This window comes from Sinocyclocheilus anshuiensis, unplaced genomic scaffold (genome assembly GCF_001515605.1).
Source record: "Sinocyclocheilus anshuiensis isolate Anshui unplaced genomic scaffold, SAMN03320099.WGS_v1.1 scaffold1289, whole genome shotgun sequence".
Classification (NCBI taxonomy): domain Eukaryota; kingdom Metazoa; phylum Chordata; class Actinopteri; order Cypriniformes; family Cyprinidae; genus Sinocyclocheilus; species Sinocyclocheilus anshuiensis.
In genome coordinates this window covers 295,905-314,261 of record NW_015549731.1, presented here as the reverse complement: position 1 = coordinate 314,261, position 18,357 = coordinate 295,905, and the positions used below count along the sequence as shown (strand labels likewise).

Here is an 18,357-nt window from a genome sequence, read left to right as displayed (position 1 = left end):
AAATCGCCTTTAAAGTTGTCCAAATGAAGTTCTTGGCAATGCATATTACTAATCAAAAATTAAGTTAATATATTTACAGTAGGAAATTTACAAAATATATTCAAGGAACATGATCTTTACTTAATATCCTAATGATTTTTGGCATAAAAGTAAAATTTAATATTTTTATTATTATGGTACCATACAATGTATTTTTGGTTATTGCTAAAAATATACCCGTGCAATTTAAGACTGGTTTTGTGGTCCAGAGTCGCATTTTTCTCACTGAAGACTAGTTTAACTAAAAATACATCATATACAGAGGTAAAATGGGTTGCAAATGACATTTCATGTTGACTTTAACAAAGATCAGTAGCTCGGGAATGCTGATAACACATGGATATCTTATATCTGGGTAGTCTGGAGAGTGAAAGGGTGCTGAGGGATCCTAATAATTTACATTATTGCAGATAATGACTAAACAAATAATCTGAGAAATCACTTAAAGTGAGGTCAGCCTTGCTCTTGAAAATCCTATTTCATTCAATAATGCTACATGTATGGTGGAAAGAAGTGTTTGGTTAAATGACCACCATTAAAAAAAAGAAGTGATTCTTTCATGTTCGCAGCCTCTGATATCGATGGAAACTAACAATCCTCAACATTGACTGACAGCTACATTATCTGAGCTGTATGACTCCGAAGAAATCAGCCAAAAATACTGAATATTCTCGAATCATCAGTTGCAGCAGATTAAATGTCCCAAAAGAAACATTATGCAAAGCATAATACAAAATGCATCTCAATATAAAAAATAAATACATCATAGTCCCAACCCTGTGAGATGATTAAGACTGACTTAACACACACAGAACGGGCATTTCCCTTTTCCTGAAGACTTTCTCCGAGCTTCTTTAGTCAAATTCACACCCAGCCTGACTCTGAAGGTTGGATTAACAGAGATACACAAAAGAAACATTCTTTAAAACAAAATAGCCTACAATAACATAGTATTCTTTACAAAACGAATAAGATAGATAAAATAAACTCTTCTTTCAGTATCAACACAGAAAAGCTTATATTTACCTGCCTGCATTTGTATGTGTACGCATGACTGTGTGTGTGTGTGTGTGTGTGTGTGTGTGTGAGGGAGAAAGAATACAAAAAAAGAGACAGACGAAAAAGTGAAAAGGGATAAAGAAAGAGACGAAAAATGAGTGTGATCGGGGGTGTGGGAGAGAGAACACGTGTGTTTGGTGAGCACCAATGGAATATAGCCAGGTTTCTATATGATTGGCATTCCTCTCACTGGCTAGCCAGTGGGAAAAGCTTACAATTCCCTAAGGAAGGAACCGAACAAAAAGCAAATCAAACAAACACAAAAAGACTCATTGATACAGTCTGTGAAGCTACATTATGGACTTATAGAGGCCAGGAATAAATTAGGATAGATGCACAGATCCTTATTATGCACAATTCAGACCACACAGACACCCGTCGATCCGTCTAATTGACCCATCCATCCATTTATCACATGCGGAGGGTCAGAGGAGACGTCGTGGATGTTCTCAGGATGAGATATTCTGTTTGTGTAGTGAAACACTTGAGTTCTCTCAACATTGAAGGTCTGTCAACATCCATCCCATCAAGAACTCTCCACTTTAAGTAGTTTGGTAGAAAAAAGACGCCTTCCTTATTCAGTTTTCCCTTTGAAAGTTCTCAGCGCACACTCGTCATCCTTAGCGTCACACTAGCTGAGTGTCCGTGCCTATATGAGGATCCATTGAAGCTGAACAAAATCCCAAAATTGGTTTTGGATAAAGCTCAGTGAGAACTCTATGGTTTACTTTTAGAGCACTACATATTCCAGCGATACGCTTGACCCACTGAATGTCCATAATACAGTGTCAAATGGTTAAAGGTGGTCTGAAGTTTGGATCATAATGGCAAAAAGCTTCAACAATAGGATCTGATGATATTCCGAATCCGTACATACGGCACAGACATGGATAAACAGTACAGAAGGAATGTATATGGATCTAATACTGCCATAATGGTGTGGGGGACATAGCCAGATGGGCCAGGGGGTGGGTTTGTGGTTTGTTCCCGAACGCAAACCCTCTTTCTGGGTGAGACCCAAACTTCAGAGTCCATGACAAAAGAATAAGCAAACCTTTGACCTCCTCAAAGCTGTGCAAAGTTTGATCGGTGGATTATACGGGTGGTTTGATTTCACTATTCGCTTTGGGTTTCACATCTGAAAGAGAATGAGAAGAGGAAAGAGATTACTCATGTTAAAAATACTGAGCAACACTTTACTTGAAGCCTTTCATAAACAATTGTAACCACAATGATAATGCATTAAAATACGTAAACTACCTTTCAAAAGTTTAGGACTGGTAACATTTTAAAATGTTTTTGAATGAAGTCTATGTTCACCAAGGTTGCATTTATTTGATCAAAAATACAGTAAAAACAGTGATATTATTTCAATTTAATATTATTGCAATTTAAAATAACTGTTTTCTATTGTATTATATTAAAATGTAATTTATTCCTGTGATGGTAAAGCTGAATTTTCAGCAGCCATTACTCCAGTCCTTCAGAAATCATTCTAATATGCTGATTTGCTGCTCAAAAAAACATTTCTTATCATTATCAATGTTAAAAACAGTTGTGCTGCTTAATATTTTTTGTGAAAACTGGTAATTTTGTTATCATTACCATTTGTTGACATTCTCATTCTAAACAGAATTTGATTGTATAAAAAAATCATAGATAAAAAGCATAGAGATAACCTTAAACCTAACAAACACTTTTGATCAATTTAATGCATTCTTGCTGAATAAAAGTTTTAATTTATAATAATTCATTATATAATTTAAAGTCCCAAAGAAATGGCTTGGCATTCTCATTTTAAACAGAATTTGACTTTATTAAAAATGTAGATATAAGTGCAGAAAAAGTCAATCAATATTTTTAATTAATTTTCCTAGAAAAGAAAGATAAAACTGTGGGGATAAAAAGATATATATATATATATATATATATATATATATTGTTAACTTGGATTTCGCTAGCAGAGATAACCTTAAACCTAACAAACACAGGCTAAAAATGATATCAAATTATTTTTCTTTTCTGCTTTTACTTTTCTTTTCGGGTCACTGATGGAGAAACACTTCCTTGTGCAATAAACTCCCAAATGGAGGGCATGCCATTGTGTGTAAGAGTCTATTTTTAGTACAATGAGCTACATTTGAATAAATTGTATACTGTATGTGTGTGTGTGTGTGTGTGTGTGTGTGTGTGTTTGTGTGTTTACCGGCAGCTGTGCTGGTTAAGTGTCTTCCCTCTCTTTGTACAGCTCATCTCCCTCAAACTGCACCTTATTAAAATGTAATTTATTCCTGTGATGGTAAAGCTGAATTTTCAGCAGCCATTACTCCAGTCCTTCAGAAATCATTCTAATATGCTGATTTGCTGCTCAAAAAAACATTTCTTATCATTATCAATGTTAAAAACAGTTGTGCTGCTTAATATTTTTTGTGAAAACTGGTAATTTTGTTATCATTACCATTTGTTGACATTCTCATTCTAAACAGAATTTGATTGTATAAAAAAATCATAGATAAAAAGCATAGAGATAACCTTAAACCTAACAAACACTTTTGATCAATTTAATGCATTCTTGCTGAATAAAAGTATTAATTTATAATAATTCATTATATAATTTAAAGTCCCAAAGAAATGGCTTGGCATTCTCATTTTAAACAGAATTTGACTTTATTAAAAATGTAGATATAAGTGCAGAAAAAGTCAATCAATATTTTTAATTAATTTTCCTAGAAAAGAAAGATAAAACTGTGGGGATAAAAAGATATATATATATATATATATATATATATATATTGTTAACTTGGATTTCGCTAGCAGAGATAACCTTAAACCTAACAAACACAGGCTAAAAATGATATCAAATTATTTTTCTTTTCTGCTTTTACTTTTCTTTTCGGGTCACTGATGGAGAAACACTTCCTTGTGCAATAAACTCCCAAATGGAGGGCATGCCATTGTGTGTAAGAGTCTATTTTTAGTACAATGAGCTACATTTGAATAAATTGTATACTGTATGTGTGTGTGTGTGTGTGTGTGTGTGTGTGTGTGTTTGTGTGTTTACCGGCAGCTGTGCTGGTTAAGTGTCTTCCCTCTCTTTGTACAGCTCATCTCCCTCAAACTGCACCTGCATTCACAAGAAGGGGGCTGTGATGTCATCCTGCGGGTGGGGCACGGCGGACACGCCTCTCTGACAGGTGGTGGAGGGGCGGAGCTAGGTGGTAGAGTGGGAGGGGGAGGAGGTGTAGTTGGCACGAGAGTCCTGTTGGCACCAGAAGACAGAAAATCAGCTGTTGGTGTGAAATAAAGAGTGCATGACCTTCACATGCCTTAAAGGAACATTTGGACCAAATATAAACATTTTGTTATTATTTATTTTGTGTTAAACTTAGAAAAGGTACAATAGCTTTCAAAAGGCATCAATATGTACTATTTGGGTACTATGTACCTTTAAGGTACTAATGTGCACCTTTAAGGGTAAATACTGTACAAAGGTGAACATTTTGAAAAGGTACCACCCCAGACGGCTTTTGTACCTTTTTTCTGAGCATGCAGTAAACATAAAATAAATTCTTAAAGGCTGAAAATAAGTAAATTATGACAAAATGTAATTTTGTTGGTAAACTATTCTTTGAGTTCAGTTTAAAGTTGTGAAAACTGTGAAGAGGTCCTAAAGTTACGAGGAATTTTAAAATAGCAAGACGTAAGAATAGTAAGAAAATAAGAATAGTAAGAAAAGCCTCCAAGTAATTGAGTAACACAATTCTAATTATAATACTGATTCTGACAAATCCAGCTCCAAGAGAATTATGTAAAACTGCTGAATGGACAAAGAGCACGTCGGTCCTTGCAATCATTAACTTTGCAAAACCAGACCCAAGCCTGCATCTCCACATTAGACTTGAAATTAAATTCAGTAGCAAGCACTAAAAGACCCATAATGCATTCTGATCATGCACCAGCCCTGATCTTCTTTTTGGACGGCACCACAGATATACTCTGGATAGTGTCTGTGGCCGCCAGTTCTTTGATGACTCATTTGTGATATCTCTGATGGGATGGTGGGCTGATGGGGCTGTTTTTTTCCCTCTCCCCTTTATTTTAACCAAACCAAAACTGGAGAGAAGTGTACGGCTGAGAGTTAATTAAGGAAGAAAATCAATCTTTGTGTGGAAGTGGATTGAGAGGCTGATAGAGCCAGTGGAGGGGAGGCAGAGGAAAAGGGAGGGACATTCTGGCTGCCAAATTATCCTGATTTCACACTTGCCACTGACTCTATCCATGGAGGAGTAGATGATGGATAGCAGGGAGGAAAAGACGGTTCAAAAGAAGCGGCCTCCACTTGCCCTCACCAAAAACCAATGACGAAAAAGCGAAAGTAGAAAAGGAAGGAGAGGAACTGTTCAATTCTTTCCCTGACCAGAATTAATTAATTGTTGTCTGAGTAGAAGTCAATGTTGCATGCATAAACATGCAACACGGCACTTATGAAAAAAGAGGGATTTCGAAGAAAATATTCAGCTCTCGTTGACCAGAAACTCATCCATGGGATTCATGTACACTGTTGCTTCAAAATAGGTTTTAATCTTTAATAATATTGATGGTACTAAATAAATGAAGGCAACGCAAAGTTGAATTATTATGCATCTTGCTAAACTGCATCTATTAAATGTCCATCAACAGTAATTTCTACAATGGCAAAAAGGTACCAAAATGTACCAATGTGGTAAATGAATATGGCAATCATTCCATACTGAAGTAGATCTTTATATATATATATATATATATATATATATATATATATATTAATCTGTATTTTTTCTTTTTTCCAGTAAAAATATGCAAACAGCCTTAAAATAAGATTAATTTGAGCAAAATTGAGTACAACATCAATTTAATTTTTTACCCTTGTTTTAAGCATAAACCTCATTGCATTTTGTCACTGAGGTTAATGAACTTAATTTAGGATATATTTTCTGAAGACGTCCTAATATTTTACACAATTTAGCTTCTCAAGTACATTTATCTTGTTTTAAGAACATTCAGATGTTTTTACTGGAAATCAAGAAGAAAATTCTGATTAAGAAAATAATTTTTGTGTAACATCACTATTTTTTTCTAATAAGAAATTATGAACTTACGGCTTTTTTCCTATGTGTTTCTTTAATTTTGGTTTCCCCCTTTGTCGCTTTCTGCCTTTTCTTGTTGTCTGTGGGCCTTGCCTAAAAAAAATTACAAAATTTAATAAATATAAACCAATAAAAATAGATAAATAAAGTAAACCATCATGACTCTAAAATGTGTTTCCACAAATATTGTATGTCAACATAAAAAGTATTAAACTGCATTTTACATATTTAATTCAGAAATTTAATTCGGAGAGACTTGAGATGACTTTATCAAGTCTTAATTCTCGTGATCCTTTAGCCCTGGTCTCTCTGAGGCTCCTCAGGGGCCAGTGGCCTAATTAAGCAATAAAATTAATGTTCTGTTCCGTTTCCCAACAAAGGAGGGTTCTAGGTTCTGACTCCCTTCCAACAGTGCAAGACACATGCCAGCTGGACACAAACACACACACACACTCACACACATACACCAGAGCAACTGATTGAGTCTTTTAGAAGTCAGAGACACCTTTTTTGCAAATTAAAAATGTTTTATGCCCTCTACAGACTGTGCGACTTCAGCAGTCTTATTAGATTATTACAAACCACACTGTACGACATAGATCTATTATACTTGGGTACAATATGTATATAGACTGTGCGATGATGACACATATCAAATCGTAAGCTATGATGCAAGTTAGTATAGAAGAATAAAATGTCATCAGCATGCACTAGTGGTAAACAAATAGAGCAAGATAAGGTGGCAGGGGAGGACAATAAATTCCTTTTGAAATCCCACATACTGATATTCCTTTTAGCTCTTTTCGCCTCCATAGCATGTCGCGTTAATCAGTATGTCCTTTCATGTTGCATTTTTATTGGCTAGTCAGTAGATGTAGGTCGTAGCAGCAAGCATACTTTGATAGACGGTCATCCTAAATTTCTGATTGTCCAATGTACACCAGGCATTACTATAGGTATCTTTGTCTACATAAACATATTCTACTGGGATGAACTCACAGGGAATTTTAACAACTTCTTTAGTTTGTCCCATGCCAATCTTTTTTTTTTTTTTTTTTTTACTTTTATTCTTTTTTAAATGATCTTTTTCCAGAAAAATTCACTTTAAATGAACAGACTGGCTGTCCATTGGCAATAAGGGGGAGAACTACTTGTAAAATCAGGACCAAGTTCATACATTACGTCCCACTTAAACACATTTATAATTAATTATTGCCTGCTTTCATCACATTTCTAATACCACTATTGGTTTTAATTAGCAAATATTGATGTTAGGATACACACTTGAATGTGGCTCAATCTTGAAATGAAACTGCCAAAAATAGTGGTATAAAAGTATATAATTATAGTTGTTTGATACTAAATATGAAACTTCATCCCACACAGTTTGTGCAAGAGACATAAATGATGCCTCAAATTGTGTGACTCACAGGAGAAGTGTGCAATTACTTTTCTAAGCAATCAGATTTGTGTTTTTCGTCTAGAGGATCTTGAACAGGACTATGAAAGAGACATTTGGAAAAATCAGTAGCTGTTCTCTTTAACATTAGGGTCAGCGTATCATAGCAGAACAGAATGGATCACTTCTGCCTTTCACACACAATTAACTCAGCATGCAACCATCTCCATGGAGTTAATGTGTGTGTGTGTGTGTGTGTGCAGTGCACACACACACACACACACACACACACACACACACACACACACACACACAAATAAACAATTTACCTGGTTGGCTCTGCATAAAGATTTGCTTTTAGCCTGTAGGGAAAAGACCGTAAAAACAAAACAATTAAAAGAAAGATCAAACATTACCATAGCATACACACAGGGATATTCAAGTACTGTTATTTTTGCTCATATTTCATCATTTTAAATAAACCCCTAACGATAAGTATTCAACTTTAGGACTTAACGTTTTGCGATGCTGAATTTAAAAAAAAGGGAGCATCAATTATTTCCACCCTGAGTGCAAGTGGTGCAACGCAAAGCAACAAAACTAGATACATACATTAATCAATTTATTTTAAGCTCTTACAATGAGAACAATATCTAGTTACAGAACACTAGAACAATATCTGCCACTGTGGTGCAAATGAGTCATAAAATCACATTGAATCGGGTGAGTAATAAGATTACCTTACAAAAGGTTTTGCAATTTATTAAGTCATATTATTAGTTAATTATTATGAAGCAAAACATCTGGATATGTTCATGCAGTCACTACTGATTGGTGCACAGTGACCTGCTGCTTGATACATATTTAAATTAGTGCCTTCTATTAACCATAACAACACAAATATGTAATAACACCCAAAACTTGACAGTGCAAGTTTTGTTCTTTGCTTTAGTGATTTTATCAATTTTTCAAGAGAAGTTAAATGAATAGTTCACCCATAAATTAAAATTTGCTGAAATTTTTCTCACCCTCAGGCCATCCAAGATGAAGATGAGTTTGTTTCTTCATTGGAACAGATTTGGTGGGTGTTTGTAAGAAACAACTCCATCATTAATAAGTTTTTAACTTCAAACTGTTGCTTCCAACTAAAATACAAGTCCTTTATTCATAATATCGTTTTTCCAGTGAAAAAGTAATCTTGTCTGAATCAAGAGATAAATATTCACACATCAAGCACCGTTTACAAGTGAAAACAGTCCAAATCTGTTCTAAACAAATATGTCAGTGGATTTTAATATGAAAGGACAACAAGGGATGGACTTTTTCACTAGAGGAAGTGTTATGGATTATGGACTGGTATTTTGGCCAGAAGCAACAGTTTAAAGTTAAGAAGGATCTTTGATGGATCTGTTTCTTATAAACACAGCGTTTCACTTCACAAGACGTTAAAGGGATAGTTCACCCAAAAATGAAAATTTGATGTTTATCTGCTTACCCCCAGGGCATCCAAGATGTAGGTGACTTTGTTTCTTCAGTAGAACACAAATTATGATTTTTAAGACCAGCCGTTGCAGTTTATCAGTCGTATAATGCATGGCAATGGTAACAAAATCTATGAGAGTAAAAAAAACATGCACAGACAAATCCAAATTAAACCCTGCGGCTCGTGATGACACATTGATGTCCTAAGAAACAAAACGATCGGTTTGTGCAAGAAACCGAAAGTGTGGATTACTTGTGGATTATTGTGATTTTTTTAATCAGCTGTTTGGGTCCATGTAGTTGCATTCATTGTTTTATTTTTATTTTTTTATTTAATATTGAAAACAGAAACATGAGAAAATGGGCCCCAGTTTTTTTTTTTCCAAAAATTAATATTTGCCAGAGAATCAATGTCTACACATAAGTAAGCCCTGTCTGCTCCAGTACATTTGTCAAGCCATTTGTTAGTCTGGTTGTTTGATGAGAAAGAGATGAAATGTAGTCGGAATAAATTCTTTAACTATAGCAGCAGAGGACTATTATTCTGTTGCACAGAACTGAAGAAGATGTGATGACAGCAGCATTTGGCCCACATGTGGAAATCAAATATTCAAACTGTTTATCCATTTTCTACACATGAACGTAAAAAAATAAAGGCGAATTCTTTTGTTATTTTTTGAAGAAAAAAAATGAAAAAGGAGCCATTTTCTCATGTTTCTGTTTTCAATATTAAATCAAAAAACGAATGAAAGCAATTTACATATACACGGACATGTTTGGACTCTCATTCTGATGGCACTCACTCACTGCAGAGGATCCATTGGTGAGCAAGTGATGTAATGCTCAATTTCTCCAAATCTGTTGCGATGAAGAAACAAATGAATCTACATCTTGGTTGACCTGACGATAAGTACATTTTCAGCAAATGTTCATTTTCGGGTGAACTACTCCTTTAAGATATGACTTGGACCAATAAGCAACCACCCAGAACATCCTGGTATCCATCCAAAATGCTTAGGCAACCACATAACAACCATCCACAACATCAACATTTGTATTTAATATTCTGCATACTTCCACATGAGATAATGTAGATCAGAATTGTGTAAATGCTAGTAGTATTTAATTGTGCATATATATTTTTCATAAGATAATGGTCCTAGCATGTGAGAGTGTAAACATTATGAGTAAGATAAATGTTTTATTGCATGATAACGTGAGCCTTTGTGGAACAACCAGACTGGACGCAGTTAATAATGTTGGCTGGTTGCCTGTGTGGTTAGCGTGGGTGTTTAAGTAACTCAGGGTTGGTCAACAGTGGTGAGTTTAGTTTGTACGGTGCAGATCAGTATTACAAAGAGAGGACAGAGAGGCGAGTGCATGTAAATACTCTTACCGAACGCTCTGCTCCACCCCTGGCCTTAATCCGAACCCCACAGCCTCTGAAAAGCCTTTTGAGGAGAACCTCACAATGACCCGATAAAGAGCTGATGTTGACAGCTCGGCTACGCGCCAACAGAAAAGTGTTTCAGGGGTGACGACTTTCTGTGACTGGGTTCAGAAAGTAGTCCGTGGGGAGATGGGGTCATTCCCCATGTGACAAACAGGGTGGAAGTGCATTTGTGTGTGTGTGAGGGGTGATCTGAATGTCAGATAGGCTTTGGATTGGTGTGTGTGTGTGTGTGTGGGGGGGGGGGTTTACTTAGATATTCCTAGGGGACGAAATTCCCCCCACAAGTTGGCAAAATGTGACAAAACCTTCTTTCTGACTGTTTTTTAAGGGTAAAATGGTTCATAAATATATTAAATATTCCTGACAATGAATAAGGTCATGTAAACTGTGCTCTTTTATCAAACAATGATTTTTGACAATTAACAGTTTCGCTCCATGTTTCACTACTGTTCAAAGCTTGGGGTCAGTAAAATTTTCTAAAATGTTTTTGAAAGAAGTATCTGCATTTATTTAATCAAAACAAATAATAATAATAATAATGATAATGATGATGATGTTATTACATTTTAAAACAATGGGTTTCTATGTGAATATATTTTAAAATGAGAATTTTCAGTATCATTACTCCTGTCTTCAGTGTCACATTATCCTTCAGAAATCATTTAAATATTCTGATTTGCTGCTCAAGAAACATTTTTAATTGTTATCAATGTTGAAAACAGTTGTACTGCTTAATAATACTTAAAACATATATACTTAAAACATACTTAAAACAATTATTTTTTCAGTACATACATTTTTTATAACAATAAAAAGTTTTTACTGTCTCTTTATTGAATCCTTAATGCATCAAGTTAATGCACCCTTACTAAATAAAAGCATTAATTTATATATATTAAAAAAACAGTGTACTGATCCCAAACTGTTGAACAGTAGTGTATAAAAACCTTTGCTTACTCAGCATGTTTGTGTATGTTTTGATGTCAAAACCAGACACAACCCTAACAATTTCAAATAATTTTTTCTGAAGTTTTCAGGTTTTTATAATGATCTGTTTTTAGTAATTATTAGGATTTTGTTGTACATATAATTTATTTTATATTATTCTACAAATGCAAAATTATTTTGTTTAGTTAGGGTTTAGGTGCCGTTCACTCAGAACATGTTCTCATGTTCCTTGCAGTTTTAAAATTTTTGCTCAGATGCATTGGTCTTCGATGTTGCATCAGAGTTTTTCAGTGTTTGATTTTAAGCGATTTTAAGATGGTGCATCATATTAAAAGCAGTTCAACTTTTACCATTCCATTTCAATGTGCTACTTCTAGAATTTTTTAAGCATGAGAGCATGTCATGTGTACTCCCCCTTAGGGTTTGGGTTAGTCTGCAAGTCATAATAATTAGCTTTATATTAAAACAATATAAGTCTATGGTATGCTGACCTTACTGACATTGCTAGGTTTGTGTGTGTGTGTGTGTGTGTGTGTGTGTGTGAGCATGTATCTCACCTGCACTCACACTGGTTATGTTCAATAAAAGGCAGCTGCACAAGTTCATGCTTCATGTATGAGGTCCTCATGAGCTGTAGAGTTCAACAGAGCAGGAGTCAGAGTGAAAATGCACACACACACACACACACACACACACACACACATACACAGATGCACAGTCTGTTCTGCATAGTAATGACTCCATCTTTTATCCCTCAATCTCTCTATATAGTACGTGACCAGGATCCAACCTGATCCATTACACTAGAGACTCCATCTAGCCACACTGAATATGTATGACTAACTCATGCTGTGTGTCCTCTGTGTGTGTGTGTTTCTGGATGTTTTATTCACCATTCTAAGCTGTGAGGTTTGAGATCTTGCATTATACGGGGTATATTTGTGTGTGGAAGTACTTTGCCCCTAAAAATCTTTAATTTTTGATGTATGTATACAAGCATGTGAGTGTTGCATATCACCACATTAAGCATGTGAATGTAAAATAGTAAATGTATGTGTGAAAGGTTTCTGAGTGTTTCTGTGAGGGATGAAATGAAGAGCATTTTACTGTACATTAACCTTTCAAAAGTTTGGTGTCAGTAAGACAATACTTTTAAATAATAAGCAGTACAACTGTTTTTAACATTGATAATAATAAGAAGTTTCTTGAGCAGCAAATCAGCATTTTCTGAAGGATCATGTGACACTAAAGCCTGGAGTAATGGCTGCAGGAAATTCAGCTTTACATCACAGGAATAATTGTATATACATTTTTATATATATATATTAAATTATATTATATTCATAGTTATTTTAAATTGTAATAATATTTCAGAATATTACTGTTTGTACTGTATTTTTGATAAATAAATGCAGCCTTGGTGAACATAAGAGACTTCAAAAACATTAGAAAAATCTCACCAACCACAAACTTTTGAACAATTGTGTATGCAATGATATACAGAGGTCCCTAAAAAGTATTTGGACAATGCAGCCACAATTAAGAATGTATGAATGCCATTGCATTAGACAACAAAATATCAAAACAAATAGCATTTATTTTAAAGACATACTGTATACAGTAGCTCAAGCATGTTTTTTCAAGCAAAACATTTCACAAAAACAACTTTGTTGGGTTATAAAGGTTAAAGTAAAAGATATACTGTTCAAAATGAAGATAAAAAGATACTGGATGTCAAATGTTTGCACAGTTAATGTGAGGAACTGCACCTGTGTGAACTCTGCATTAGGTGCATTGGTGTGTGTGTGTGTGTACCTCCATGACAAGTGTGTGTGTTTGAGACGGCACACACTCCAGCACCTCATCGGAGCAGCACCCTCCACAGCGGCGCAGCGTTACACACGACGGCAGGAAGAGATGATGTGTCTCCCACGGAAACTCCCGCCAAACTTCCACCAGCGTCTCTCTGGGATGACATCCACTTCTTTGATACACATCTAACCACTTCACCACTGAGAGAGAGAATATATGAATAACACTGAACAAGAAAACTCTTCACTCTTTATGGAAAGTTCCAGGTTCGACACAGAATCTGTGACATGCTTTTGTAAAAACTCTGTTTACATTAACGCATTCTGGAAGGCTAATTAGACAACCTGCCTCATCATTAAATGAAAACAACATTATACATGCACATACATCACATATACACATAAATATTGATGCAAGGATCTAAATTATTGACGCAATATCCGTTTTGTGTAGATGTGTTATCAACAGAATTCCTGTTGCTTGATTTTTCTCAGTGTAAACAATCTGTTCCTATCATGACACACCAGTCTCATGTGAACATGTATAATGTTCAAGTCTTGTGGCTGTACTTTAAAAATATCTATTTAACATTTATCTTGGTGCAACACCATTAAATGTAAAGTGTGTGCACTGTAAATGAAGATTTCCTTGCTGTTACAAACTAAAGTATTTCAATTATTTTTGTGGTAATTGACAGCATGTCACAGATGCTGTTTATAGCGTGTAATTTGTATTTAACCCAGAACTTTCATTACACCAAATACACCAAATAATGTTCTTTTTAGCAGCATCATATGACCCCTTTAAATATTAAGTACCAATGTACTGATACTTTAAAGAAACTATCATATAAAATGCACTGATCTCAAGCACCTTTAATGTAACATAAAAAACCCTTTATTTATTTATTTACTCTCCAAAACATCGATTTATACAATATAACATATTGTAAAATAAAATATTATAAAGCATTTCAATTAAAGTGTAACATTATTATTTAGATTCTTTCAGTGAACTTCCAATCAAATAAACAATAATTTAAAACCAGGTTCACACTCTACCATTCAAAAGTCGCTAAGATAACAACAGTAATATTGTGAAATATGATTCTAATTTAAAATAACTGTTTCTATTTGAATATATTTTAAAATGTAATTTATAAGGTGATGCAAAGCTGAATTTTCTCCTGTCTTCAATGTCACATTTCCTTCAGAATTCATTCTAATATGCTGATTTGCTGCACAAGAAATATTTCTTATTATTATCAATGTTAAAAACAGCTGTGCTGTTTAATATATTTGTGGAAACTATGATATTTTTTCAGTATTTTTCTTTCGATTTCTTTTATTTAATGCAGAAACCTTTTGTAAATATCTTTACTGTCACTTTTGATTAATTTAATGAACCCCTGCTGAATTAAAATATTAATTTCTTTAAAACAAAAGAAACTGTAGGTGTACTGTGTACTGTAGGTGGCCTTTATGGGTGCAATGCAATGACACAGTATCTGCCAAAGAGGTTTTTTTGTCATGAGCACTGAGGACCAGAATGATTCATTTTAGTAAACTCTGTTTTATTATATAACCACACTAAATTAGTAGTACACCTATGAGAATAAGACAACAAAAGAAAGCTAGGCTCACTACCTTCTCCAGATTTGTGGCTCTCTGTTGGCATCCAATGGTCTGACTAGAGGAAAGGAAACAGACAAAGTGTCAGACGCAACATACAGCAGAGACAATAACAAAAGAGCACACTCGATATGGTGCCATGAAGAGCTGATTCCAGTCAAAATAATGCTGAAAACCTTTACTTATAATGATTTTCTAGTGTTTATTTGTGCCAGAGCAGCATAAAGGTGGATGTTAGCACACATTCACACAAACACGCCCCTCATACGGCAAGATCCGCGCACTGGAACAAGGTCACCGCTGAGGAAGAAAGCAGACTTTGCACTGCAGCGCAAACACACACATACACTGCTTCCTTGCACCATGTCTGGCTGGTTTTTCTAATGTGTGACAATTGCTTGGTGATTTTACAAAAGGTGATTTTACGCTGAAATAGGCCAGCACATTCAGTTTATACCCTCACAACGTGAGTGTTTGTGTGCATTTATTCTGAAACGATGGCATCAAATAAAGTTTTAATGCAATTAAACGCAATATTTATCAGAAAACAGGCAGATCATTGCACGCAGGCAGGCGTCCGCAGATTGCATGTTGCAATATGAGGGTTGAGTCAGTCAATTCTTCATCTACCTCCTGCCTCGGTGCCGTTGTGAAATACAGCAGCCAGCTCAGAGCTGGCATGGTGACTGGCACACACACACACACACACACACACATTAACATTCACTTTTCTCTCTCTGAAATGCACACACACTGACAATTACAGTGCTTCCAGGTTTTTTTTGCAGCAGTTGGCTGGATTTGGCTGCATCATGGCTCAATTGAGTTTGAGCACCAATCATCAGCTCAGCTGCCTCATTCTCCCACAATCCCACTCCACCTGCAGCCCGTGGGTCAGTTTGGCATCTGTGAATGGACATTAAGCATTAAGAGCTGAGGTTTTCAATCTGAACAGCAGGTATCAGGCACTGCTATAGCTGATCTGCGACCACATGGAAAATCTGGAAGTTTTTTCTTTTAAACCTGAAAATAAACAACGTTTTAGGATGTTCAAGCATCAAAACTATAGAAAAATTATGACGTAAAATTAAGAAAAATATTTACGATTCCGCACCTCACTGAAAAAAATTGGTGTAGGATTTTGTTATTTGGAAAAAAAATTTATTCAAAAATTGCTAGTAAATTTCACAAAGGATTACAAATAAACGACAAGAAACACGTTGAACAGAACGTGAAACTCTCAAGTAGAAAGACTGAGATAATATTATCTAAAACATACTTTAGTAATCCGTTTAATTTACTTCAAATTAACTTAATCTCAGACATACATTTTTTTTTACTTTGTATTTCTATGTCACTAATCGAACATTATTATGCTGATATTATTAGGAAAAAAAAAAGCAAATAGGTGCATTTTCATTTGTGGTCTCAGATTTCTGGACTGCACTGCACATGCTGGATTGCAAACAGAAAATTCTAGACATCACCGACTGCCAGTGTTGCCAGGGTCGTGGTTTTTCCGCACAATTGGCCTATTTTGAAAATGAAGCTGTGGAAAAGTTTTTTTGGGCTAGTTTTCTAACGTACCACAGCGGCAAAATGTTTATCTGTCGACAAAGAATAATGAAAATACCTCTTTTTATTATGTGCTATGTTTTGCTATCTTCACTTTAAAGGGTTACTCCACCCCAAAATGAAAATGTTGTCATTAATCACTTACCCCCATGTCGTTCCAAACCCGTAAAAGCTTTGTTCATCTTCGGAACACAATTTAAGATATTTTGGATGAAAACTGGGAGGCGTGTGACTGTCCCATTGACTGCCAAGTAAATTACACTGTCAAGGTCCAGAAAAGTATGAAAGACATCGTCAAAATAGTCCATCTGCCATCAGTGGTTCAATCTGAATTATATATAGCAACGAGAATACTTTTTGTACGCAAAGAAAACAAAAATAACGACTTTATTCAACAATGCGTCTCCTCCGAGTCACCGTAGCGCCATTTTGGATTATATCCACTGAACGCAAACTGCGTATACTGTTCTACTTGTCTGTGTCAGCCGCACCACACGGATACATTTTCTATGTTTATTTACGCTTTGAAATTCAGATTGAACCACTGATGGCAGATGGACTATTTTGACGATAGTTTCAAACCCGTAAAAGCTTCGTTCGTCTTCGGAACACAATTTAAGATATTTTGGATGAAAACCGGGAGGCTTTTGACTGTCCCATAGACTGCATAGTAAATTGCACTGTCAAGGTCCAGAAAAGTATGAAAGACATCGTCAAAATAGTCCATCTGCCATCAGTGGTTCAATCTGAATTATATATAGCAACGAGAATACTTTTTGTACGCAAAGAAAACAAAAATAACGACTTTATTCAACAATGCGTCTCCTCCGAGTCACCGTAGCGCCATTTTGGATTATATCCACTGAACGCAAACTGCGTATACTGTTCTACTTGTCTGTGTCAGCCGCACCACACGGATACATTTTCTATGTTTATTTACGCTTTGAAATTCAGATTGAACCACTGATGGCAGATGGACTATTTTCACTCACAAATAAATATATTTGGTCGCAAATGCAACCATTTTAGTCGCAGTTTGGAGCCCTGACAAGCCTCCCGGTTGTCATCCAAAATATCTTAAATTGTGTTCCGAGGACGAACGGAGCTTTTACGGGTTTGGAACGACATGAGGGTAAGTGATTAATGACAAAATTTTCATTTTGGGGTGGAGTAACCCTTTAAGTGTATTGATCCTTGGAATATATGGCAACCCAAGGACCGCAAGTATAAAGAGAAATTATGGGGATCTGATGAATGTTTGATGTCACCTCACAAACTACAGATTACATGAGTTTCACCAACATCAGGAACTGGATTTTAAGGCAGGTTAACCGAGTTTGGCATTAATTGCACAATGATGCTTGTGTGAAGACAAAACAAGACTGACTGTGGAAAGAAGAGCGATTCAAAAAGAAATTATCCTAAGGTCATAAAATATTCAGTTTATTGTGTGAAGATGTGTACAAACTACAATGTGTTAAAAGAACGTCTCGGTTACGTATGAAGGCAGCAGGTGCAATGCATACCAGCTTTTCGCTGAGGAGCCGAGCCGGCGACCTGGCCGCTCAGCAGTGGTACAGCAACTGTGGCGACGGGACGTGACATCTCCATTCCCTCCTTCAGGGAACGAGGGTTACCATACGAAATCGACCTCTGCTTAGAGACGGCATTCCCCTTCTGCCGGCCTCCGTAACAAACAAAGAGCTGGTCTGAGGTCCTGAAGCTTTGTGTCCGGTCTACTTAGCACCTTAATACTCGGACGGGACAGAGCAAAGCCAGGGCTGGGTCTGCCTCCTCCGGGGGCAGCGCTTGCAGGTTCACCACTTGGTCTTT

At 35.7% G+C, this 18,357-nt stretch overlaps 1 protein-coding gene across 2 annotated transcripts in view; it reads right to left on the bottom strand.

Annotated features, from left to right (window-relative positions):
• Positions 1-191: 191 nt before the first annotated feature.
• LOC107660794 (vascular endothelial growth factor A-like) overlaps positions 192-18,357 on the bottom strand; it is a 23,841-nt gene continuing 5,675 nt past the window's right edge. Inside the window, exons 2-9 of one of the 2 annotated variants that reach the window (XM_016450211.1) lie at positions 14,965-15,007; positions 13,322-13,518; positions 12,064-12,137; positions 7,953-7,985; positions 6,237-6,317; positions 4,223-4,357; positions 3,305-3,367; positions 192-2,236 (exon numbers count right to left, since the gene is read on the bottom strand). In XM_016450211.1, the coding sequence (XP_016305697.1) occupies positions 2,215-2,236; positions 3,305-3,367; positions 4,223-4,357; positions 6,237-6,317; positions 7,953-7,985; positions 12,064-12,137; positions 13,322-13,518; positions 14,965-15,007 (648 nt within the window). In that variant the 3' untranslated portion in view covers positions 192-2,214. Of the gene's footprint in view, positions 2,237-3,304; positions 3,368-4,159; positions 4,358-6,236; positions 6,318-7,952; positions 7,986-12,063; positions 12,138-13,321; positions 13,519-14,964; positions 15,008-18,357 lie in introns of both variants that reach the window. The other variant, XM_016450212.1, reaches the window with a different exon arrangement.